Source organism: Anopheles gambiae, chromosome 3, assembly GCF_943734735.2.
Source record: "Anopheles gambiae chromosome 3, idAnoGambNW_F1_1, whole genome shotgun sequence".
In the NCBI taxonomy this organism is placed as follows: Eukaryota; Metazoa; Arthropoda; class Insecta; order Diptera; family Culicidae; genus Anopheles; species Anopheles gambiae.
Window position 1 is genome coordinate 50,000,875 of NC_064602.1, and position 26,855 is coordinate 50,027,729.

The 26,855-nt window shown below is 36.2% G+C and overlaps 1 protein-coding gene across 6 annotated transcripts; it reads left to right on the forward strand.

Moving 5' to 3' along the window:
- On the forward strand, positions 1 to 26,232 carry LOC1279644 (lachesin). Of its 6 annotated transcripts, XM_061655995.1 has the most exons (12): positions 2 to 195; positions 752 to 847; positions 5,319 to 5,634; positions 10,973 to 11,076; positions 11,303 to 11,510; positions 13,006 to 13,164; positions 15,670 to 15,798; positions 15,906 to 16,043; positions 18,006 to 18,155; positions 18,570 to 18,623; positions 25,372 to 25,452; positions 25,544 to 26,232. In XM_061655995.1, exons 3-12 carry the CDS (start codon positions 5,532 to 5,534, stop codon positions 25,699 to 25,701), a joined length of 1,284 nt encoding a protein of 427 aa, XP_061511979.1. In that variant the 5' UTR covers positions 2 to 195; positions 752 to 847; positions 5,319 to 5,531; the 3' UTR covers positions 25,702 to 26,232. The 6 variants fall into 6 exon arrangements, with proteins under 6 accessions (XP_061511980.1, XP_061511979.1, XP_061511976.1 ...); XM_061655996.1 differs by lacking the exon at positions 752 to 847 and having other exon boundaries at positions 1 to 68; XM_061655992.1 differs by lacking the exon at positions 752 to 847 and having other exon boundaries at positions 2 to 699.
- Positions 26,233 to 26,855: the final 623 nt, after the last annotated feature.

A 26,855-nucleotide genomic window follows, 5' to 3' on the forward strand; every position in this document is an offset into this window, starting at 1 on the left:
TCATCCGTTGGCCAACATTCATAGCAGTCCATTCGATCTGTGCTAGTTGACGGGATTGGTGGCAAAAGGTGGAACTGTATAGTTGCACACTAGCAAAACTATTAGAAAACAAAAATACAAAACCGTTCCACGTTTGTGCGTTCGTTTGCTTTCGCCATTGATCGAGTGCTGGGTTTTAGTTTTTGCGGTTACCGTGTATGTAAAATATAGCGTTTGATAGTGTTCAGATTGGGCTGAAATCGTTCCGTGACGTGGTGTGCTGTTTGGAATTAAAACAAACCATCATAAAAGTTTGTGTCGGCTTCCCATTTGGCAAGGAACTGTAATTTAGTCACGAATCAGAGATATTGCTCGTCGCTTCTTGTGTTGTGTGTTGTTTTCTGTGTGGTTGAGTTTTTTAGTGAAAAGTCATTCTTACTTTCCTAGGCTGTGTGGGGAGGCTAAAAACTTATTCTCAACGATCTCCGGCGTGTATGACTTTTTCCAATTTGTGGAATTTCTTTCGTGTGTTCCTTTCCTTGCGCTCAGATATCGCGTGTGTATATGTGTCACTATCGTGTTTCTAGTGAGTCAGTGTGTTACGCCACGTGTACCTTGTTTCATTTTCAAATTTAAAAATGACAAAAATTGCTTTTAAAACCGGTAATTTTGTTGTTGCCATTTAGAGACGGTATTTTCTTTTGCAAGTTCTACGGGAGTGTAAGTTTCATGCGTTATCAGGTGTTGTCAATCGGTAACCTCTATCTTATAGCATTTCATTTCACTTAGCTTCTACAAAGGGGTGTGAATAATATATCGGACCCAGCCAACCGGTGCCAAGGTGTCTCATTACCTTTCGGTTGTATTGGTAAGGCAGATGTACAATCAATTGATTTATGTTGGAACAATGCCCAACAATTTTGAATGTGCTGTTTATTTCTGGTGAAAAAAAAATCAATAACATTTTCCACTAGTGTCTCAGGTTTTGGCGCCAGAAGAGTAATCACACAATGGAAGGATATAGGAAAAAAGGTTACCATTAGGTTTTAGTTTGTTATCCAGTATTGGCGAGTCAGAATCAAAGAAGCAAACGATATGAGTTGCAGTACAAATTAACCCCATGTGTTCGTTGCAGCACTACTTCTGAGAATGAAAGAGAACTAAGGTTCAATCAAATATCACGTGCAGTTCCATTGCGACCACATTTCAAACATACTTGTCCGACAATCCATTATTTGTAATTTACCACTGGACAATCACATTAGTTCCTTCTGAAGCGTGGCATATTTCCTGGAACTAATCAGCATTTAGCATTTAACAATATTCCAAGTATATACACTTCATGTTTTATTAACCAAGTATGACTTATCCTCGCATAATGGAATAAGTACAAAATAAATGGTGAGAATACATAACGGCAACGATTTGTTTTATTACAAAGGAAGAGCTTCGGTTATTTTAAAAACGTTGTTTTAAAATTTTCTAATGAAAATTAAGAATCGTTGAAAGTACTAGAAATGATAGGCTATTAATAATTTAAGCTATGACACACCCTAGGTTATTAAAACTGAATTCATCTACAAAATGGCTATGCAGAATGTATGCTCATATGATGCCAATTGGTCTTCTAAATACTATAATATTCATTCGTAACGTTACACGCCGGTTCTGGTCTAATTAAACGTTGAATTTAGACAGATTTTGTCCTACGAGCAAAAATCCCTTGAAAATGACTGCACCGTACATTTCGTTAGTTTTTCATACATTAACGATGTCAATTATAATGTTTAAAGATGGTGAATGAGGTATACTACAGAATAGAGCTATCCGAATGTTGTTTTCCGAATCCCAGAGTTCATTTGTCAGATGGTGCTGGTATGATGTAGTGAAGTTTGGCCTTTGTTCCGCGATATAAATCTGATCCGTCGGACATGGGTGAAGAAGTACGATGTTTTGAATATGTTGAAATATTCAAACCCCAAAACGATTATGCATAATTCACACAGTTGTTGTTCGCGTTTGTTGTGTAGTTGCATGTCGGAGTATAATTGATGCTGTAGTTGGCACTCTTGGTGCAGTTGCGTTTTGTTATTGCCTGTACTTCCGCGTGATAGAACATGATGCATAATAATTGCAACAGCTCCAGATTTAGTTAATAGTTTTAGTTGGTTTGTACTGTTGGCAAGGATTTTTTTGAAAAGCTAAATAGTAAGCTAAAAATGTGTAGGCCTTAAGAATATGTAAAACCATCATGAATCCTAGCATGTAGTAACATAATATGTTAATATTATTGCATAATATGCAATGTTCATGTACTTGTAATAAAATCATATTGTCATTATAATTGAATAAAAACAATATTATCACTTTTAATTGAGACCTATTTCAGTTGATACTAGATTACTAAAAGTATATTAATATGATTATTTGGTGATAAAACATCAGTATTAGGAATGAGTTTACATCTGTACAGTTTTCATTTTGGCTGAGTATTGCAGGTTAAACAGGTTAAACGTGCACAGATTAAAATTGCTACAAAAATAAATTTAAAACAACGTTTTATGCAATTATTGAATACATTTCTAGTCTGAAATGTAAATTTTAACGCAAATGTCCATCAAACGTTAGATTACAGCGCATAATACTGTTGGTAATAGGCTCGTGATTGACAAGCCAGTTGAAACAAGCTAGTTGAATTTATATTGATGATGACATGCAAAACATGGTATGAGCTAACAATCATTATAGTGCGTGTGCTAGACGCATGAAACCCCAACAAACTTCTCTGACTGAACACCCTTTGGGTCATGTCAGTAGCAAGGGAGCAGTTTACTTTAGGCATTGGTGTTTACATTCATTAGAAAAAAAATCAATTTGTACAACGAGAAACGCAACCACCAGCTGACAAACGTAGCTCTTAAGCTCTAGTTCTATTGATTTTGCCAACTCCTCGCGAGCTCCATACTCTACCTCAAATCAGACCCGATGTGAATTCTCGCCTTGGCATTACTCCAACTGCATCGTAACTGGTTTTGCATGGCAGAAGTGTACGACAAGCTTGCTACAGATGGAAACCCGAGAAATGCGGTGCTTAACAGGAGTGAAAATGTCGGAAGATGCTAGAAAAATGGATTAAAAATTCCTACAGTAAACTGAAAAACAAAACTGGTCAGCAAACATTTCTGATGTAGTGTAATTTTACTGTCATACTTTACTGGCGAAAGTGAAGTGTAACTCTGATGTTGGTACCATAGCATCGTATGAAATGCTCACATCAACATATCAAAAGCACAGATCACGAAAAGTTTGCATTTTTTTTTTGTGATTGTGGTGACAAAGTTTATCCAGAGAGCGTTTACCGTGCTTAACGTATCATATCAACGAGTTGAGTGTTGAGCATGCTTTGGTATGGTCCGGTTATTGGCGTTAATCAAGTGCCAAAGTTCATTTCAACATTGAGGTTCTTCCTTGTAACACCTTTCGTTGGTAATTTTACGCGTCGTACGAGGTGCTGGATGCCGCCAAAACAGCATGTCAATCGGTGTCACCAAGGATCGAGTAGTTTTGTGTTGGTGTTTTCGTTTAATATATGAGTTTCAACGCATCGACATCGTGATCACATTGCCCAGCATTTCGATGAACACCGAATTGGTATCGTGGCGAGATGGGATTGATGCGAAAACAAGAAATTTTGCTCATGCAAAACTCGTTCAACCGTTCAGCTGGCAGTAGACAGATGATGCCCGTAAGCGACCGATTATCGGGATGGATCGAAACGGACCCTTTTTAGTGTCGGAGCTAAAGGCCAGCGCATTGGCCTCGAGCCTGACCTTCTTATACCACCTGCAATCACCTTTTTGGAAGTGTTGATTGCCGTAGCCGTTAGCAGTTAGCCCGGTGTGTCATTTATGTTCCTGGTACGAGGATGATTTGCACTCGAAAACGTTAAGCTATTGGACAGATGGTAGATCGATGCTAGAACACGCTTTCTGTTTTGTGCTATATCGATTGCTTATACGCATCCATGTGGAATGCTACTTTCTCAAGTATTAGTAGTAGTGTGGTTAGTTGTATTCATAGCGCTGCTAAGTGCGAAGAAGATTGACCCCCTAGGAAGATTAGCACTTGCTTTCAACCTGCAGTGTTAGATTTTTTTTATAAGTGGAATGGCAGAACATTCTTGGCGTTAAACGCATGTCCTTTGGCTAATTCATGGACGGCGAGCAAATGGTTAGTATGCAGTAGGAGAACCACAGGATGTCTAAAAGGGAACGTTGTGCAGCCAATTGATGAACAAGGAAGATATATGCAAATATCGGTTGTTGATGCGGTCAGAGAATGTGAGGATAGGATGAATGTGTGAAACTGTTATGTTTGTCAAAAGAATTGGGAAACTTTTTTATAAATAATGCAGATTAAATACTTACATCTTCAAACACGATTATCTTCAAATGACAGGTAAAATTTGAATGTTGAACATTTTCTATGTGAAACGCTTTTCGTTTGGATGCACACAATGACCGTAGTCAGTCTAGGCCTGGGTAAGGGAGCTAAGCTAGCTGTAACCTGTTCATGTACTCCATACGGGGCTTAAGCTCATAATGGACATGTTTGTTGAGTAATGCAAATTGACAACTTTACCACGGAACCAGTTTTTTTTAATCAAATTGTATTTAGTATAATACGATTTTTTGATCAATTTTTCCTTTGGAATTTATTCTGTTTCAACCTGCTTGTATAATCCAGGTTGCATTGCATGTATCATATAAGTAGCAGAGTAACGTAAAGTCACAATATGTTTCAATTGTAGCCCTTCAATCCCCTATATCAGTGCGCGCTTACCTTTTAAGAATCACGGACCACTTGTCTTTGAAAATTCATGTGCCGCGGCCACAGATTTTAAGTGCATGTATTAAGTGCATATAGTAGGCTTAAAAAAGGATTGGAAAACCAAAGCTTTTTAATCAAAAATATTGAAAAAAAAAAATTAATCTTATTCTACACATGCCTGTAGAAAATTTAATTTTGATTGTGGGAAAAACTGGAACAATATGTGTTGCCATAAGCCTTTCTTTAAAAAAATCAAATGATCCCTACACGATCGCAAGAACTTAAAACCTCTCTAATATGGAAACCTCATACGACACTCACTTTTGGCTTGTTTTAGGTTGTAGAAATATACTTAGTTTGGATTTTAAATATTTAGCTTGCAATAAGTTTTCTTAGTAGAGATGTATTTTAAGTTGAGTGACAACTCCGTATGAAATAATCATTCATATTTTAAATAATCGCCAGAGAGTTAACCAAGTGTAATGAACTATGTTTATTTGTACTTGCAGTGACATCATATTGAGTAGTTCAAATAAGTGAAACGATGTTGTATAAAAACTCAAGGAAACCCCTGGAGGCTGAGTATTATCAAGCTTCAAAAGGAATAGTTTTTTGGTGACCTAAGACACGATGTTATCATCGAAGTGAAATGTGGTTATGTGAATTTATTAAAATCAGTGTAGTGTTTTGGTATAATTAATTCTTTATTCAGTACGAACTTGATGCGTGTGAAAGCAATGCTTTGTTGCGTTACAGTTAATACATTTTGGCTAATATTATTAGTTTGTATATTTATTCGTCCAGCATTATTTTCCGAAGTAACAGGTTAGTATTGTTTAATATGATGTATAATAAGTATGATTTTTTTCTTATCTAAAAAGTTGTAAGAAGTTTTAAGTTCTAATTAAAGGGAAAGTTTTTTGGTTTGTGGAATTACTTCCCTACACTACACAGCTAACGTTAAGTTTTAAGTCTAAAACTTCCCTAATATATCAGCTAACGTAAATAATATATATATATATATATATATATATATATATATATATATATATATATATATATATATATATATATATATATATATATATATATATATATATATATATATATATATATATATATATATATGAGAATTGCCAAAAAAATATATTTTTAACATTACTTTCACACATTTGTATGGCTTGTATGGTTTCCGTTGACCTCTTGAGTGTTCTTCTAGTATTCTAGTTCTAGTATTTGTCACTTTTGGTGGAATTTCATTTTGATAAAGTACTGATTTTTTCAATAACTGAGGATTAAACTAAGTTAAATCCGAACTTTTGCAGTTATATAACGAATAGTTTCGAAGTTAAAAATTATAAGAGTCATGTAAAAAGTATCCTTTTTCTCAGCGTTTTTTCTCGACAATTGATCCAAACTGCCCGCTGTGCACTGGTCCAATAATGATTGCTACAGCTCTTGCAAAACCTGATCGTTATTTGATTCTCATTTAAATCGACCTTTCGCGCCAAGGACATAAACTATCTAACTGTCGTTGAATTAAGTCTAGTAATGCTGTATAATGGCCTCACAGGTATCTTAAAAGTAAAACAATAACCAAATTATTCTTTTGATATAAATGATGGAAAAAAGCAAACGAATTTTTATTTAAATAAGACACAAACTTAAAGAATTAATTATTACATTCCGTATATATTTAATATTAGGAATACCCATAAACACGCACAAATTAGTTTTTATAATTTTTTTATTTGATTATAAAACTTTAACGCTTTAAAACTACATCACATCACAGCGGTCAGGAAGTAAATTGAAAAAAATATTGCAATTTTGTTCATCGTCTTCTGATCAGCCAAATTGAAGAACGTGATGTGTTGCAATATATTTAACTGAGTGGTGAACTGTTAGTGTGGTAATGAACATGTAAAATAAATGGACAAATCCAATTCTGTTGTAACCATTGTACTGCATTTGGTTTTTGGTTGGCATCGCTGTTGCGAAAGATACAAGGACTGCATTTTACGAACAGCCTAATTGATTTGAAACTGCGCAGCCAGCAATGGCGTAGTGGGCATATATTTAATTGCACATACGTAGAAAACAGCAATGCTTTCCGATGCCGCTGTAAGCTTTTCGTGCAGCCAAATGCAAATGTGTACACATTCTTATCACATTTTGTGACATGAATGTAAAACAATGTATTGACGTTTCTTCTTGTCCCTCTGTAATTGATATAGTTCGTCTGGATCCGAATAATAATTGGTCGATTTGGAGGGGAATAGATATGTTGGACACAATATCTGAATATTACACTTCGGCTATACTGGATGTATTGGTTGAGGTGAAGGGAGAAGAAAATTAGCTTTAACTACTGGCTAAAGTCCACATAAAACCGCACATTGCGATTATAGAAGGTGCCGTCTCCATTTGACTGGTTACACTACCATCATGAACATACATCACATATAGAAGAGATGATACATCGTCGTGGTTTTCCCTGATGCATAACTGATAATTCCACAATTTACTGCATCAATCTGTGCCTGTTAAATGTGTGATAATTTCAATAAGTACAAAATCACTAGTACACATTTCATTCGCCGAATCATACCGGATGGACGTTATTTTATTGTACTTATGTTGCAACGCGAACATATGTTTAATATTTTCCAGTACATTAATACCGTAAATATGGTTTGACCGTCGTGCTGAGATGTAAGAAACTACTCTATGGGTGTAGGCTGAAATCTATGGGATAGTTATTTTAAAAATGCAACACTTAGGGAAGTTTTAGACTTAAGAGTTAACGTTAACCTAGATTAACGTAAAATTTGTAGTGTAGGGAAGTAATTCCCAAAAACCAAACAACTTTTCCTTAAATTAGAACTTAAAACTTCTTAAAACTTTGTAGATCAGAAAAAAACATGCACACTTGTCGGCTATATAATTTGAATAAAAAAGAACTTGAAAGAATCTTTGCAAACCTAAACCTTGTAGATTTTTGTAGATCTGTTTCTGCTGGAAAGTAGATGGAAAGAGACACTGCTTTAAAACCGTTCTGAAGAATCGTTCATACTTTTACTTTACTTCGTTACGTGTTCTCATACCTAAGAGAACCCCTAAGATAAGAGGCGAATATGGAAACATTGCACGACATTATAACATAAAATAAATCATTGTAACAGGATTTCTCGTTTGAACAGATTTAGCAATGACGAGTAGAGCGATGGCGTAAGAGAAGCTGGACCTAACGCTCTAATTAATATGATTAGTTTTATTTACCTTAGGACAGTATTGGAGCTGTTGAGCTTGGATAATATTTCACATGACCCCACAAAAACTGTTTTTGTGCGATCGTCGAATGAGCTGCAGTTATGAAATTGTTGTCTGGTCCAGTGTTTAACGGCGTACCTTGTCGCATGTGGTCAGTGTAGGTCGCTATTGGTAGTGAACGTAAAAAAAAAATCCTTGCACCACAGATTAGAGTAAAGTTTTGTGGCAGGGATTAAAAACTAACGCATACTGACCGTTGGGCGCCCGTAAGCATTTCGTGTTTTAGTGAGAGACACTGGTTAAGCCTTTTGATGGTCCAAGGTAGCTTGCTCAAGTTTCCGATTCGCATACACGTACGCATGCAACTACACCTGAACGCTTGCAGATCAGGGTACTGAGAAGGTTGTGAACATATCACTATGACAGGAGTGAGAGTGATGGAATGTTTGGTAGAATTTTCCACTCAAAGAACAACAGACCGACGAGTAGCAGAGTGAATCTGCAAAGCGCATTCTGTATGGACGCATTCATAATGTTAGGAGAAGCCGTCCAGTTGTTCGAAGGCTTACCCACGGATGGAAAAAGATGAATGGGCTGACAAAAGAGAGAATATAGAGCAGAGAAAATCCATTACATAAATTGAGGGCAGATTTTTGCTTTTCAGTTTATTATATATTGCTGTTTTTGTACCTTACGGTGATCTCTGACCACCATGCATGCAGTAGGGTTGTAAAATAATTCTGTCCTGCAGCTGTTTGCTACCCTTTGCGCTGTGTCAGAGATGATCTGTTAGCACCGTTTTTATGTCCATCAAAGCATGTGTGAAAGCGCAGAGTTTATAAATTGTAAGCGAATTTTGGAATGGTCTGTTCAACAATTCATAGCATTTCAAATCGTTCATCAGGTTGAGAATCATTGTAGAGCGGAATTAATTTGTTTGTTTGGAGATAAAAACGATTTTGTGCATTTAGTTGAATATGATTTATTTAATAATTTTTCTAATATTACAAGAGAGAAAAGTGAAATGTATTTGCGACACGAGTATTTACGAAGATGAGGGTTATTTCCACGTTAAATTTAAATCGACTCTCAACTACTACTACTATTTGGCGTAACGTCCTACGCGGACACGCCGGGCTATACAGGCTTTCGAGACTTTATTCAGTACCACGTAGCCGAATAGTCAATCCTTGCTACGGGGGAACGGTCCATTCTAGGGTTGAACCCATGACAGGCATGTTATTGAGTCGTTCGACTTGACGACTGTACCACAGGACAGCCCTAAAATTGACTTAGTTTGGAAACAAGAAATATAAACCTAAATTTGGTGTTTAAGTATGAATCATTTAGGTAGTAAATGAAAAAAGCTATGAAATAGACATTTGGATATGTTTTTACACTTCAACTTGTTTTTCCTTGCTTACAGAGCTCAAACAAATGAAGAACATAAAAACGATAAATGATCGCAAAAAAACAAAAGTATAATATCAGGCTGAAAAGGGGTAAGGGAGCAAAAGTATGGAAATTAGAAACTCTTTTTGAAAACTACACAATTAAGAACGAATAAGTCCTGATGGCTTCGGAATTTAGAGATAGCTTATAATGGACAAAAAAAAAAAAGTAAAAGTGTAAAACAAATCTTTAGTAAAAGAGTAAAAGTTTTTCAAACGTATACTTCACCTCATGATATAAAAATCACTTGATACATCTATATTAAACTGTTTGATATGTACCTTTAGCATATTGCTAGCAAATAGTTTTAATTAGTACTCACAGAAAAAACTACGCTTACTAACGCGTAGTGTCAAATTCAATCCGAAAAGTGTCATTAAATGTTTATTTGTACAATGTGCAAACCTACGGCATTTGTATCATCATGATAACACAAATTGCAGTGCCAGAATACTGAACGCTACCCAAATTCATACTTCCGAGATTTGGAACGCAATTGATATAGGAACACACTATTCGGTTTCGGTGCACCCAAGCATTGGCTTGTGTTAAGTGTAGTTTAGCTAGGCCACTGCTTGCATATTGGCAGACAAACAAATACATGGGCTATGTGGGAAAATCAAATAGCTCCTTGCATTCATCGGCATGAGCGTGAGTTTCACTGTGGCAGATGAAATAGTGTATGCAAAGTATGGATACTCGAATTATCGAGTCGAGCCACTATGCATCGGGCTGTGGATGATGTTTCTCTTTTTCAATCCCACTGAGGTCATAGAAAACCATACTAGGTGTAGGTTGGTTTTTGCATCATTTCAAAGCGTATATGGCACCATCCATTCTGTATTCAATTATTTCGTTTAAACGTCGATTTTCATTAGCTGGGTTCAATACACCACTAGACTACTTAATAGATTGTCAGCTGCGTGATGATGTAGCTTCTTTCTCGTTTTCTCGTCAATGTTACCTATAAAAACTACGGAGAAAAGACTCACGGTCTGGTCTGTTAAACGGGAAAAAATATACGTGAAACTCATAAACATATTGAAATGAACGTGGTATGATAAATGTAAAGAGAACTAAACAGATAATTTTGTAGTTGTTTTTATCATACAGCTGGTTTGAAATGCTGTTGTATAGTACAGACCAACTTTGTCCAACAATAGGTCTAATTATCTGTGAATAATAAGTAAACCCAAAGCAAAACCCCCTGTATGGGTAGCTGGGTCTTGGACCAGAATCGAATATAGAACGGTCGAGATGTTATTATGTTATGTTATGGTTCGGAATTATATATATTCTATGATATATTATATATTTAATATGTATTATATATTTAAAGATATATAAAATTTTATGATAAGTTATTTTGTCGGTTATCATATTCACGTGTTACAATAATTAAAATTCCTATAAAATCCCTTTTTTTATTAACTTTCAGTGATAACCGATCCGAAGTTCAGTACACCCATCTCTAATGTTACCGCCGCCGTTGGACGCGAAGCGACCTTAACATGTGTAGTGCATGATTTAGGTGCTTATAAGGTTTGATTACTACTAGTATAATTAAATAATGGTTGTTATGAAATACAATATCAGTTAAATTCAAGATTTTAAGTTTTATGATTTCTCAAACGATTCTGGGCTTAATGATAAATTAATGCATATTATATATTTGGCAAATTTAATAATTTTCAATTGTATTTAGAATTATATACCATATCATAGTTACTTATCTAATATATATTGTTTACATTATATTTGCTAATAGGTCGCTTGGTTACGGGTCGACACGCAAACTATCCTTACCATCCAAAATCATGTCATTACGAAAAACAAACGCATTGGAATTACATACACTGAGAAAAAAACTTGGCAACTACGCATCAAGGACATTCGTGAAACAGATCGAGGATGGTATATGTGCCAAATCAATACGGATCCAATGAAAAGTCAGATGGGTTACTTGGATGTTGTAGGTACATATTTATGAAAAGTTTGTGAAAGTATGATATCACCAAATTTACATTTTCAATCAAGGGTTAGTGCTGAAATTATTTCATACGTTAAGTTATTAAACATTATCCGAATGCGAGGACTCTTTGAATATACAAGCCATATTCAAATAATACAGTGAGTCACAATGTAATGTGAATTGCAACGTTACCGGCTTTCCGCCAATGAAACGAATGCAGTGCATTTATCGAAAGAGAATTGTAATTAAGAATGAATTGGAATGTGCAGGACGCTACTTATGCACCGCGAGTTACTACGTGTAGTCACGATATATTTAAATTGGCCACCTTATGCCACGGGAATATCTCATGAGCAGCCCATTTTTGTTGACGAAACCAGCAGTCTTGACGAAAGCATTAAAAGCACAAGGAAACTTCTCGCAGATAGTTGAATAAACAACTAACGGTAAAAACGGTCTTCAATAACGTTATATTCAAATTGTATTTTATCGAACTCCTCTCTCCTATTGCAAAAATATATACCATTTTATGTTTAGATTTTGAATTGTCTTACACTTTGATTTCCTCTTTTTAGTTATTGTACCAGATGGCAATACATATCAAACGGTAGCTCTTAGTGCATTGACAGTGATATTGTTAGCACTTTGAAAATAATGTTAGCACAAAAATCGAAATGTACGATCCACTCGATCAAACAAAACAGAACTAACGTATGACGATACCTCCTTTCCTTTATGTACGTGTTACGTAATTGATAAATAAAACCCATATAGGCATATACAATGAAGCAAACGAATCCAGGCACAGCGGCCATTTTTCACGAAAGTACATGAGTTATGCATTTTGTGACGTTTAAACGTGTTGAACGCCTCTGCACTGTCATCAAAGTGATTTTGTTTTTTCTTTGTGTAAATGAAAAAGTGCAGCCTCGAGAAAAGGTTATGTAGAAGGTTGCTGCTAGAATTCGCTTTTTGGAAAGTTACTCGTGTGTTTTTTAAGTTACAATTATGGCAACACGATAATGTTTTTGTGTTAGGCCTAAGCGCATATGGTGGTTAAAGAATTATACAATTCAAATGATTGCATACAAACAAAATAAGACAATTAAATGGGAACAAAAAGAGTACATGTGTTTGTATTTGGTTTTTGTTCGTTGCATCGCTTCTTTTCAATTTGACCATTAGTGATTGAAGCAGCAATGCATATAAAGGTCAAACGAGGATCGATTCGCATTCAGACTGTGCTGCGGAAGCAAGGATTGACTAACAGGCTATGTGTTAAAATTAAACTTCAGTAAGTCGTAAAGCGTTACCGGTATGACACGAAGATGAAAAGATTGAAGGAAAAAGTCAATTGATCGAAATCGAAAAGGATTAGTAGAAAAAGTTGCGAAAAAACAGTTTATAGCCTTAGAACTATTGAAATCGGAGGATTTAAAGTATATTGTTAAGATCCTGTCAATAACCATAACATGGTGGTATTTTTCTGGGAATTTTAGTGCCACCGGACATACTGGACTATCCAACGAGCACCGACATGGTGGTACGAGAAGGCAGCAACGTGACGCTCCGATGCGCTGCTGTAGGATCACCTGCCCCTGCAATTGTGTGGCGCCGTGAGGCTGGAGATAACATCTCACTTCAAGACGGTGAACAAGGTAAGCTGATGCTCCTTCTCATCATATATCCCAACAGGTGCAACACACAAATAAATAAAATGAGTATAAATCTACTAAATGATTTACCAATGTGTTTGTGCGCGATACAAGAGTGATAAAACAACATGCCGCGCTGAGTACAGAGTTGTGGGCGTAATAAACCGTAGAGCCACCGCAAAGTTGATCTGAAGGAACCCCGCCAACTAGTACGATTGGTTGGTGAAGGTTTGCAATAAATTTAAACTGTATCGTATTTTTATGTACACAGCCATTAAATTTGAAACTTTTGGCATATGTTGAGCAAAAAAAAAAAGAGCAAGTTGATACTCGTAGTTTCTAGTGAGTGTAAAACATATGAGTGAGCTTAAAACTGAAAAAAGTACACAAAATAAAGATGTGCTTAACCGTATCGTCTGGAATAAAAAACGAGAGTTGGAAGCTACAAGGGCGTCGAGATGTAAAGCAATGATATTTGATGGGCTATATAATTTATTGACTTGCAATGTGAGGGAGTTGGCAAGAGCGTACATCATGCTTGTTTATCAATGGCATTTTATTTCCATTCCCCCCCCCCCCCCCCCCCCTATCACCACCTACTCTCCTTCCACTCGTCTTTGATGGTAGCACCACTGCTCGAATTACTTCAGATATGTTTGCAACCAGTGAGTGATATACGAATCGGTGAGATGAGTTTAATTTCAATAATAGCTCGTTGCGTTTGTGAACTTTTTACGGTCAGTGGAAATAGGGAGGTATAGGGTAGGGAAGCAAACGTGCAAGCGGTTACGTTTGGCAAACAAAATTCCCTCGACGAATGAATTTTGTTGGCAGTCTACTCTTATTATTCGTTTTTAGTAAAGCTTTGTACAATCAACAGACAAGAAAGAGATTAATGCTACAAAAATAAACAACTAACCACCACGGGTACACTCAGAACGCCAATCATGCTAAGTTTGATTTGATTGAAAACGAAAGCTCGGTGATTGGAAACGAGAAAGTCAGCCTAATCGTTGTCAGTATGCCGAAACCAATTCCACAATCCCATCGGTCATCAGACGAGCTAACGAATAGGTGCAAATGAATTATTTGTTTGGTAAATGTAGCTGGAAGCATCATGACTGGCAAACAAAGCGATACACGAGCACAAAACCATGGATACCCAACGCCCAACATGCATACGGAAACATTGGCGGAAATGGAGGCAAAAGGTGAGATTGGGTGTAATTGGGCTAATTTACCGTCGACAGTTGGCAAATACTTTTCACATTTTATTGTTGCCACTTGGCCCGGACAACCGTGGTCGATTCTGTGTAACATGGTTGCACGCGTGAAAGACGGATCAATGAGCCATGACCGTGGATAACAGTGGAAAACTCGTTGTAAGTGAAATAAACTTCGAGCTCATTCGTTACGGTACTGTTCGGAAAGGAAGAGGTTCGAAAGAAGTGTTGTCAATATTTGTAGATCTTTGTTATTTGATCAAGATATAACCAAATGCGGATTGGCCGATATACAAAATCAGCCATAGGCGGAGCGGAACGAGAGATAAACGTGAGACCTTCTACATGAAGGTCGCAAAGTGGTGTTGTTTGGAATCGATTGAATCATTTTTCCCATGCTTGTCTCATGCAGATATTCGTAGTGGCTAGTTTGGTGATGGGTGATGATTGAAGAAGCCAGAGACGAGAAGCTAATAAAATGCAAAGTGTTTTTTAAAGAGAAAAATAAGTTTTGTAACCAATTTTAGTATTTTGTTGAACCTTTACACACATTATGTAGGAATTTGTCAAATGACCTAAGCATGATATTTTTTTAACAATTGTTGGTGTTTTGGCATGTTGGTTCATATTCTAGTAAAGAAAATTCCCTTTTCTATTCGAATTAGATAGCAAACAAAATAAAAGTTGAATATGATTCTCCCAAAGCAAGGGTTAGACACACAATAGTGTCGAATGGCAAAGCTGATCCAAACAGCGTACGAAACAGAAAAATAATTTTGTTTTATGACAACTTTATTTCCCAGATCCAATTTTCCAGCCAATTGAAAATTTATCATTCACACCAGTCCTACCCTTGAGAGAAGAACTGAAAGCACCTCTTAGTATAAGTAAGCGCCCTTTTTCCGTCCTTACACATCGGTGCTTCAGTCAGCAACAGGAAGACGCATGCTGTTACGAATTCTTCACCTTATGTCTTTGGCCTTAGGAGTTATGTTGCGGTTGTGTGAAAATTCCAGTTGTTATTTGCACCTTCGGTGCATTCAGGGCGCATTCCTGTTTTGTCATTTGAAAGAGTATGTGAACGCATTTAGGAATAAAACAAGAAAGATAAGCATTTCAACGAACCGGGTATCAAGCCATATAGTAATATATATTTGCTTTGGTGCGACTAGGATTGGTAATTCTTACATAAGCTTCTGAGTACTACAATGAACAACAATATAATGTGATATGTGAGGCTCCATTAATTGATTTCGTTTGACGTTAAATTATTGTCCGCTTTCAGTATCATCCGTCGAAGGTCCAACGTTTACAATACCAAAAGTCAACAGACTGCACATGGGTGCGTATCTGTGCATTGCGTCCAATGGAGTACCACCATCAGTAAGCAAACGGGTAATGTTGATCGTACACTGTAAGTATCATACGATCTGTATTCGCATACCATATGGCGATTACGGAATGCGATGGCGCTTGAGGTGAATCGGATTGGAATAATTCAGTTCCCCTATTTGCTCGTAGTTCCTCCTATGATATGGGTACCTAATCAACTGGTTGGAGCGGTTGAAGGTCAACGGATGACTCTTGAGTGTCACTCGGAAGCATACCCTAAGTCAATTAACTACTGGACCCGCGAGAAGGGAGATATTGTTCCCCAAGGTAAGTGTTAAATATAATAATATAATTTGTACAATATTTTTGCAAGAGTATGAAATCTCCTTTTGAGTTTAAAAAACCATTGGCTGTATCTACTCGATGCAGTTTGTTGGCGTACTTGGTGCTGAGCTATATTCAACACACAGAATGAAAATTTAGCTTGCGTCAGATAGTTTCTTATCATAATTTTTACATATCACGTTTCATTGATTACGTATCTGTTACGTGCTGAGGGAGAAACAATGAACGGAGCTCTACTTTCTTAGCAAAAGCGTAAAATGAGCGAATGTTCGTGGATGGGGAATAGCGGAACGAAAATCACTGTTTGGGTAAAGATACGCAAAGCGCAGGTATTGCTGTAGCTACACAGTAGTGATAAGAGGATAAGTGAATGTTAACAGCATGTAGGTGAGCTGTAGGGAAAGAGGTCGGTTTGTTTTGCTCTTATTGTCCTTGGGAAAAATGAAACCGTAACACACAATTACGGGGTACGTGCTTTCAATGACGGCGGCTGTTCTATGTAAGGAATGGTGAAGGAAGAATTTTGGCTCGTATTTGAAGTGTGACAGTGTGAAACTTAGATGGACAAGATATGAATGGAATCTTTGATACTTGCACTCAGAAACCGTAGCTATAGAATAATATTTGAAACTAACATAATTTAGTATAAAAGCGTACCACAAACACGACAGCGAAACGATGCATGTTTCCAAAATATAGGCTTAATTTGCACAACGGGCAACACTCGGCATAACGCGGACTGAAAATGTCAATTTTGGAGTTGCGTTTCGGTTCAAAACCCCACAAGCAATTGAATGTTTGGGTATATTAGTGCATCATAATACATTGTCCAGAATAACACGTGTTCACACAACGACTGTTGATATAGTTAATAAACAGCATTGAGCCTGTATTTTTATTGCTGTTAGAGCATTGGAAGACATGACAGTTAGGCTTGTTTCGCGTATTTTTGAGGTGTTATTTCAAAACAATACTTGGAAAAGTCCGACTTAAATCAAACAAGTGTTAATGACGACAGCAAAATATAGTCAATCCCAACTAATTCCTTTTGATTCGAACCTTTGACTTCTTCGAAACCATTCCATTCCGCTTGCTGTGAAGTTTGCTACGAAAAGAGATTAACCCTCCCAACTGAATACGCCAGGCTAGGGCTACCTTCTTCAGGCGACTGGATTTAGGATAAATGAATTGATAAGCATAATTTATGCCCGTTGTGTTTTCCGATACTTCCTTGTTCTATTCGACCAGATTGTGGTTGCGGTTTGACATTGGTTTTTTCTTGCGTTTTCATTTTCAACCTTTTCACTCCATCGTCAGAATACCGTGAAAGCGGTATATGGTTGTGTCGAAAGTAATATCTTAATTGGGTTGAAATTAGGTTAATGCCACATTATTAGACTCCTTCAAGGGTGGTTACGTTACGTGGCGTTGCAAGGCAACGAATTCGTTTTTAGTGCGAATGGCTAGCGAAAGGATTAAATACGACGAATGTTTCGTTGATGTAAGAAATATGTAGGGTGTCACTATTATAAGATTTAGACGGATTTGTCGGTGTGTATATTCAAGTAGCAGCTATGTTCTTTTTTTAAAAGATTGTGGATACGAAGAAGATGAAAGTAGGATACGAACAGGTACCCATTTATGACACCCAAATATGTACGTTTAGCATGCTTACGACACGTATGCGAATTCAGATGTATTATGAACAAATTATTCGCAGTTGAGCCAAAGATCCTAGTTGATAGTTGGACAGATCCAGAGAAGGTAACTCCAACTTGAATAATTATGCAAATTTGACAGAAGGTGTGAAAAACAGTAGTTTGTGTCTAGCATGTACGTCTGAATCTTCGATTTTGATACCATTTTTGGTATTCTCTGCTACGAAGCAGTGATTTTGTTTGTGTTTCCAATTTCTCTCTCTTTCTTTCTCTGTTTCTCTTCCAGGTGGCAAGTACGAGCCGGTTCTGATAGACAATGCCTACAAAGTGGTGATGAAGCTTAGCATCAAGGTTGTGAGCCTAGCCGATTTTGGTGCCTACAAATGTATCGCCAAAAATTCCCTAGGGGAAACCGACGGAACCATCAAACTATACAGTAAGCTCTTTTCCTTTTCTAACTGCTTCAGCAAAGAGCCTCGTTCGCTAGCGAAAGTGTCCCTCTTTTTTATGGTGAATCTTGTTATGTAGACCGTTTAAGCAATTCTTTTCCGGTTGGCGTTATTTCGCCATTCAGGCAACAAACACAATTTCTGATAGTGTTATTCGTACCTAACAAACAAGAGCTTGCATTGTGTAAGAACAAAAGACTTTTTTGTTGATTTGTTTTTCATACATTCAAATTGAACATTTTATCGAATTAGTGATAATAATCGCATAGTGCAGAAATGCCTGTGTCTGGTTTCGAATAAATATGATCGTTTTCTGCTTTGACTAGGCTTTAATATATTCTTCTGAAATGCAGGAGAAGTGTTGTTTTTAAAATTATCAATTTTTTTTCTCATTTTAACAGAGCTACCAAAAAGTGCTATCAACTCAGTGGAAACAGTGGATGGCAAACGAAGAAGTAAGTATTAACATTAAAATATTTATGTCACGTACTAAAAAAATCATCTCTTTTTTAGTTTTTATGGAAGGGTTGATAGGGAAGGTAAAAATAGTGGAACGTTTTAAAAAGCAAATAAATGTCTACCTGTTGAAGTTGATGTAAACCTTCATTAGTGTTATAATTTGATACAACCTTCACTAGCCAAAACTGCTGTAAATATTTGGCAAAAAGTGTACTAATCAGCGTTAAAATAGTCATTAACCAAATCAAGATTAATGATGATAACATACTATTGTGATTGAGCAATCAACCAGTTCATCGGCTTGATGCCGTTGGTGTGCGTTTCCTTCTATAATAATTCAAAGCAATTATTCCGCCATCAGATCGGTCGCACGGTGTGGGAAAATTGGGTTCAAATTACAAAGCGCGTGTAGTGAGAGGAAGTGTGCGAATGCTCATTTGACTGTCGTGTGCGATATTTGTGTGTGCAATGTATAGTGACTGGTATCCAGGAGCATTAGCGCAGTGATTTAACCACCGAGTTCATCATTAATCACAATAAAAATATAATTCTGAACTGTGCAAATGGGTTTTTTTTCACCCAACAGACGCGTCTGTGTTGCAAGACATTTTATTTGAGCTCGCATGTGCTGCATGATCAAAACAATCGTCCAGAACTTTGGCAGACATAGCGTTTATGATCTGCATGACGTATTTTCGTTTGATACTAAACCAAAACAGTGGTTGGTTTTACGAGATTTTCCGCTATGAAATATAGTCATCCTAATGAAATAATGCTCAACAGCACTATATTGTGAGGTAAGCAGGGGTAAGGTAAGCACTCCTAGGTGGTTGCTGAGGGAGAGGTTTGTTTCGCTGAACGCGTTTAGGCTATGCAATAAAAAATGTGAATCGACGCCTAGCCGATCAGCGTCTCGCTGGCGTGTATTATTGTTTATCGCTGCAAAATTGAGTGAAAGTGAAATGGCACATAAAAGCCCTACTCGTTAAGAGAGTGGAACGCAATCGCACGGCGTTGAGAAAATACAGTCACTCAGCAGTGGTTCGTTGGGGAATTAGTAAAATTTACTAGCCACCGATGGCGTAGCAAGGGATGTAGAAGCAAAAGTAATAGAGCCAAAGCCGCAACCTCTTTCAAAATAATGAAAGGTATACCTTCATCGGTGGAGGTGTCAATGTCAAGTAGAAAAGGCGTTTAAACGCTACACCCCTAGGGAATTGTGTATATTTTACTGTGGTACACTAAGCCGAAGGGTTGAAATTCTATTCTCTATAGGAGAAAGGCAATTGTTCAACACGTACCGAAACCAAATAATGGTCAGCGGGTTTGAAACACATGGTTTGCCTTGTAAATCTCAAATGTTGGTACCAGGGGTTTGCATTTCCCTACTCTTTATGAATAGTTCTGCGAAGAGCTTACCGTCAGCAATATTGCAATGAATCGTACAAATTATACAAGTCTTGTAGTTTGGTTTAGCAGCATAGACGCGACGAGGAAACGTTACCAGAGAGAGAGAGAGAAAAAAACAACATGCAAATGACCTGTAAAATCTTACGAACTCTATCGGCTTACAGGTCAGCGAAAGGACGTGTCTAATTATATTTACTGGAGCTGATCGTATGCTCTAGAACAATTTGGTGTGTGGAGTGGGATTCAATACATTTCCTGTTTCCTGTGTTTTTTTTTGTGTACGACTGTTTTGGCTAGCCAAAAACATATGCGCACATTTTGTAGCAAAAATGATTATGGCTAACAATTAGGTACATGTTGACCGCATAGTACGATTGTTGAAAATTACAAGTTATTTGTGATTGCCGCCGGCTAGCTCTGTTTCGCTAGACGCTCAGCAAAAGAAGCCTGGGCACACATACACGAACTCGGTAATTCTCTGTGCAGTAAGGTCAATTCGGTTCCGGGAGTCGAATGGCGCAAGACGCCAAACCTCATTTGTGAAATAATACTCATTAGACACGGCTTTACACATGTGGAGCATTTTTTATGACTTCATAGGTCACAAAGGCCTTCCGTCAGTATTAACTTACGTATCTACATGTACATTTGGACTTTGCCGTTTGTTTGTTTCCATGCCAAACAGTCGCAAGGAGAAAACGAAAACGTATGGCAAACGCAATCCAAAAACAGTTGTGTGCAAACCAATTGATTTGAGCCCTTTTTCGACGATTTGTTTCGACGTATGGATATAGCACCGGAATGCTGTTATTTATAGATACTAAAATAATTTTGCATTATCTAAGAAAGCTTTCACAAACAATTCTTTCCGTTCTTTCTGGAAGAAAAAAAAATCCATAACAATAAAAAAGCCATTCTTAAAGAAATCAAATACTTGTTAACAATTTATTTGTCGTTAATTTCTTTAGATTTTTTTTACTTTGTTTGTGCATATATGTGTGTATATATATAAAATAATTTGCGTGTATTCAGAGGTTTAGCGGATATAGCTGTTGAGAATTAAAAAAAGTTTTGTCTATATATAATTAGTTTATTTTTGTTATGTGACTATTGATGTATATGTGGAAAAACGAAAGTTATTAAAGATGCATAGAAATCATTTAGGTTGCATATTTTTTGATGTGGTGAACAGTTGTATTGAAAACCACTGTTTGCCTTAGTTAAGCGTTATAGTGTAATATTTGACGATTGTAGTAATGTCAAAGAACAAGAACAACAACAACAAAATCAGTGCTACGTGTTTTCTTGTTTGTGAACAAAAAAGGCGGTTCCAATTCGCCAAATGCTGGTCCCCTTTAACAAGGTTCGTTTGAAGGCGACTCTAAACAACTCCCGTGAGATTTGCAGGCATTCTCGTAGGTCTCTCATGTATGTCTTACCATTTTCTTATGGTATGGTTTGCAGACAGAGTAAAATTTGTTTTCCGACCATCGAATAAAACGAGACATAAAACCAGCACTAGCCCTTTATAGTTTTTTTGGCTGGAAAAACTAATCGGGAGAATGTGTTGTGCTGTTAAATGAAAACTTGAAATCTGACACAAATCCAATTGGATGTTCCTGTGTAGAAGATGAGCGTAGCAAATTGGATGATAATTTGGGGTGTGCTTTTATTTTTTTTTGTTTTAGTAATATTGATATTTCTATGGTGGAAAAGCTAATCAATTATACCATAAAGTGTGTCTTTGTTAAATCTTGACTTGATATTGTAAAGACCGGTTAGGCTAGTAAAGCAAGATAATGCAAGTAAGAATCCAGGAAATTCACAAGTGCTATTGCTATACGAAAACAACAGCCAATAGAGAATGTATTTGCAGAAAACTTTTTTGTGAGCTGTTTTTGAATGAAGAATTAAACATTATATAAAAATGTATGTTGACGTGATATTATCAAAAACAGAAACGAAAGCATCTCTAATATCCGATGATATAGGACATTCCATGCATGGTATCGTTATATCTCTCGGTACATTCGTTCCGCCATAATGAGTTGGTCGAACACCTTTCCATGAGCGTTTTCATTTGGTAGTTTTTACTGAACGAAAGAGTTAGTCAAAAATTTGCATTAGCTGATTGAAACGGAGACCATAGTTTTTTATATACAGCTTTTTATCAGATAAAAGTTACGGAAAATATTCTATTTAACGGTTTTATATTATTACAGTTAATTTTTACCACAAGTAATTACAGTTTTTTCTGCAATTAATTACAACCAGAAGTCTCAATAATCATGGCATAACACGTGTTTAGTTAATTATGTTTAGTCAGCCAAATTTTATTATTTTATCGGGAGTAAGATCCATACGGGCCAAACATGTTCAAAAAGGGCTGAATATTTTACAGAGCAAAAGTAAAATATGGTCGCAATAGGCGTGGGTCAGTTAAAGTAATGATGAGGTATGATAAAATAATCTAAGTTCGTTTTAATAAAAAGCATTAAAGTAATGAACATGTAAAAACTAGAAAAAAGTCGTTTGACGGGCGCGAAAACGACTCGTCTGCCTAGCTTTTGACTCATTTCCGTTGGCCAAACACTACCTAGACATGAATTAAATGTAGTATTATTTGTTTATGACTCTATTCAAAATTTCCTTCAAATTACCGACCCATACGTATTGCTACCATAATTCGCCTTTTTCTGTAAAACATTCAGCTAGACTTTTTGAACTCAGTGGACTCACAGCGCGGTATGCCGGCCTAAAAAGGTCTTTAAATACCGCGCAGTTGAATAGTAGGTGCTTGATACGGGGGACATAAAATACGTGGTTTAAATCCATGACAGACATGATGTTAAGTCGTGTGAGTTGACGACTGTATCACAGGATTGGCATTAGATCCTAGCAATTTTACTACTGTTACTGTTGTTTTCTTGAATAACTTTCAAATGTATGATGCAACCAAAGTGACTAATCAAACTAAAGGTGGTTTCAAGTGGTCAACATGATGGATCGCATATAGGACAAATTGAGAGAACACCGCTAGAATCTTCAGACAGTTAGACTAAACATTCTTTACATTTAGACATATTTAGTGTAGGTTGCTATGTAACAAATGAGATATTGTTTCACTAGAGACAGTCACCGAGATACGCGATTTTTTAGATTTAATAGTTCCTAGAGCCAAATCCAAATTTATGTAGGGATGACGTGTAAATAGGTGAACGCTCTTTTGAGGTTGATCAACAATTCACCTACCTCGGATCAAATGCTAGCAACGACAATATTAAGGAAGCTGAGTTGCGCGCAAGGTTGCTGGCTGCCAACAGTTCATTCTACAGCCTGAGAAAGCAGTTCACCTCAAAGAACCTGTTGCGATGGACGAATGTGGGACTATATAGCCTATATAGTAAAGGTGCCTCTGAGACATGGACACTGTCCAAATCTGACGAAATCCTCTTAGCTGCGTTTGAAAGATGCTCAGAAAGATACTTGGCCCCGTATGTGTGGAAGGACAATGGAGGAGCCGCTATAATGACGAGCTATAAGAAAATGAGCTATTGTGCAACGTATCAAGCTCGCCAGGCTCTGGTGGGCTGACCACGTTGTAATCTTCAGTTGGAATCATCTCAAATGATTAATTTAAAACCTACCACTTCAAGGTAAAACCTACCACTTTAAGGACCATTACACGAACATTTAGTTTTATGTTGGTAGGAAACAGTGAAATTCGAGGGGGTCGGAGACAGTCTGTATTTTCTGTAATTCGATTTCTAAAATTAACTAGATGTCATATGACTGATTCAATCCGATGACCTCAATTATTATTTGTTATCCGTTTGATAAGTATTGGTCACTATTCATATTGTAAATGTGTGTGCCGATTTGATGTTTCATTTACTCACGTTATCATTAGAAGTCAATAGGATTTCTCTCATGCAGCAGCAACATATACTGAGCTGTTTAAGATCAGTAAAGCTGTTGGTTTCACTAGAAGCACCAAATGGAAAAGAAGTGTGGTAACCGTATGGCACTGTTTGCAATGCACAGTGGGCAACGGTCACACAAACGCCGGAATGAAAATCAATTCCTCATGCTATTGTCGTTTGTATACATTCAATTCAACAACAATTATTAGAAATCAAAACAAAAACGGAATAAGGAACAATTCTTACTAAAAACGATTTTTAAATGTATAATGCGCTAAAAAAACCGAGTTTCCCACGGTTGGTTTTGAAAAGAGCTGATTTCTATCCTCAGTCCTTTTTTAAACTGTTTTATTTATGCCTGGTTTTTTTTTTTCAAATACCATTTTCTGCCTAGCAGTTACATGGTGGTGGTGTATGGCTCCTACAACAACATTTGTCAAAATCGCTCGAGCTCTTTTCAAGAAGAAGGTAAATAATTTGCGGGGTCACAGATGGCCGCAGCTAATTTCAACGATAAAACGTATGAAAAATGTTTACCTTTCCTATGATATACGACTAACGATTGAAATCGAGTCCAATCATAAAAAAATCGCTCTCTAAAATGAAAAAATAAAAAAAATCAGTGTTGTTTAGTTTTCAATGATTTGTGAATTTAAAAACTTTTTTTTTTTTAAATATTAAAAGACTTTTAGACATAACATAAAAGTTTATGTTCGGTCAAAAAATTGGTCAAATTTCGGGCAAAAGACAAGTTTGTTCTTCGATGTGTGAAATTTAGAAGAACTAATGGAAGAAAAAAATATTATCACGACAAAAATGCATGAATTATTTTCACCATTACACAATTTTTGTCTTGGATGTATTGTGTTGGCGAAAGTAGTAAAGTCGCATGCAAAACCAGACTTTGGTTTATGATCTTTATACACAATTTCGTATGCCACTTCCTCCATTCTGAAATGTTTAAGGGTTTTGTTGAAATAATGTTTTTATTACATATGGGAATATTGAACTCTAGCTCAACCATACTGCTTGGCCCGTCATTGCACATTGTAATTATAAGAGTTGCATTATACATCGGTAAACAATTAATTTTAAAAGATTTTTAGTAATTTGTATAGTAAAAGTTACTTCCTCTCTTTCAAAATCAGTCGAATCCTCTCGCGGGCCGGACTGATAACAAAAAAAAGACATATTGTGTTTTTTCGTAGATTGTGTGAATAAAAACATCACATAGTTTCAATGTTAGCATTTGGTTAAGGCATTCCGATAATGATATGCAAATGTGTATATATTTTTACCAATTTTTATAATAAATAATTTATTTTAACCATTGGGTGTCTAACTCCTCAAATTGTATATTTACACATAAAATGATGAAAAATGATTAATTTTTATACTGTTTATTTTTTAGATAAATCACGAAAAGGTAGCCATTTTTATGAAGCTAATGATTTCATCGATGAAGAAATGGATAGCAATAGCAAAAGAAAAGGTAAAATCGTACAATTGTAATTTGAAATGGTTTTGGTTGTATAAATAATGCATATTCTTTCTTTTCATATTCTTCACGAATTTGGATGCAGATTTAATAATAGGTGGTAATCGAAATGATGACAGCTACGAAATATCAACAACTGGAGTCAGTGGGGCTGTGTGTTTGAAAGAAATGATATTCATAAATATGAAAACTATTATAACTGTAGCTGTTTTGCTTTTTGGTTGGAAAATAGAAGCAACATGACATTTAGAATGAGATAGTACAGTTATCCAATAGTAAAACAAATTTTTCGAATGTTCAGATTCAGTTTGGCATAGCAGATGCTATTTTTCTGTTGAAAGCTATCATTGTATGTAATTGATTTGATCAGATTATTTGATTAAATATGTTTAAATGATTCAAACCATGTTGCTACAAACTATACAAAGAAAATATAGTAGGGAAATATACGCTAGAAAAGAAAATTAGCTAGTAATTGTAAATATGCAGCTATCAATAATAAGTTACATCCAAACCAACAAACAAAAGCAACATCGATACATATCCTTAGAGTAAAGAATAACATAAAGTAAGAAAAACTCAACCGAAATCTAATGCTTGTATTACAAAAATGCATGACACATCGGCTTTATAAGCGTACATGAGTATCATATTGAGGAAATGTAGGTAACAAGGAACTGGAACTTATCACAAGCGAATTGTAACGCTTATTGTCAGGTAAAATGTTATAGAATAAAATATTTTTATGGAAATAAATAGAAAGACGAAACAATACGCATTAAGTGATATAATGTAATTCTTGCAAATGCGAGGGCTGTAACAAAAACTTGCCCTTTATAACTTAAAAAAATACTCTCCACCTGCAAGAACTAAAGCTCGTCACAAATGATTGGAATTTTTTAATAGTGAACGAAGCAGAAGTAGATATTTAAAACGACATAATACAGGTAGGATCAGTGTCAAATAGATTTTAGTGGAAGACGTATCCGTTTACAAACCCTCTTCATTGGAGGGGTATACCTATCGGTGGGTATCGTTCACACATTCACGACTGTTCCGTTTTTAATTGATTGTTCCTGGTGGGTAGAATATAAGCGCTTCATCTCTTTTGCCACGATCCACATAGGGTATCACACACCTCGATATCCCCAGCATACGCATATCGAGCTCACAGAAGCAGGTTGTCGTCTCATCCACAAACTTTCAAAGTATGATAATTGCATAATTACAGTTCACGCTCGATAACCCGCAGTTGACTGAATGCAGATTTCAAAAATAAGGTGATGATTTTTTTTAAACTTCATATTTTTGTATAGTTCCATGAGTTAATTATAATACATCATATCCTTTCATGTTTTACAAAGAAAGCTTATATTTACAAAAACCAGAAAGGCATT

Excerpts from the sequence above, each read along its gene's own strand:
- LOC1279644 (XM_061655996.1), top strand. The coding sequence starts at position 5,532 with ATGCGTGTGAAAGCAATGCTTTGTTGCGTTACAGTTAATACATTTTGG. Across the intron at positions 15,799-15,905 it reads GGTAATGTTGATCGTACACT|TTCCTCCTATGATATGGGTA; the intron begins GTAAGTATCATA and ends ATTTGCTCGTAG. Across the intron at positions 25,453-25,543 it reads TAGCAATAGCAAAAGAAAAG|ATTTAATAATAGGTGGTAAT; the intron begins GTAAAATCGTAC and ends ATTTGGATGCAG.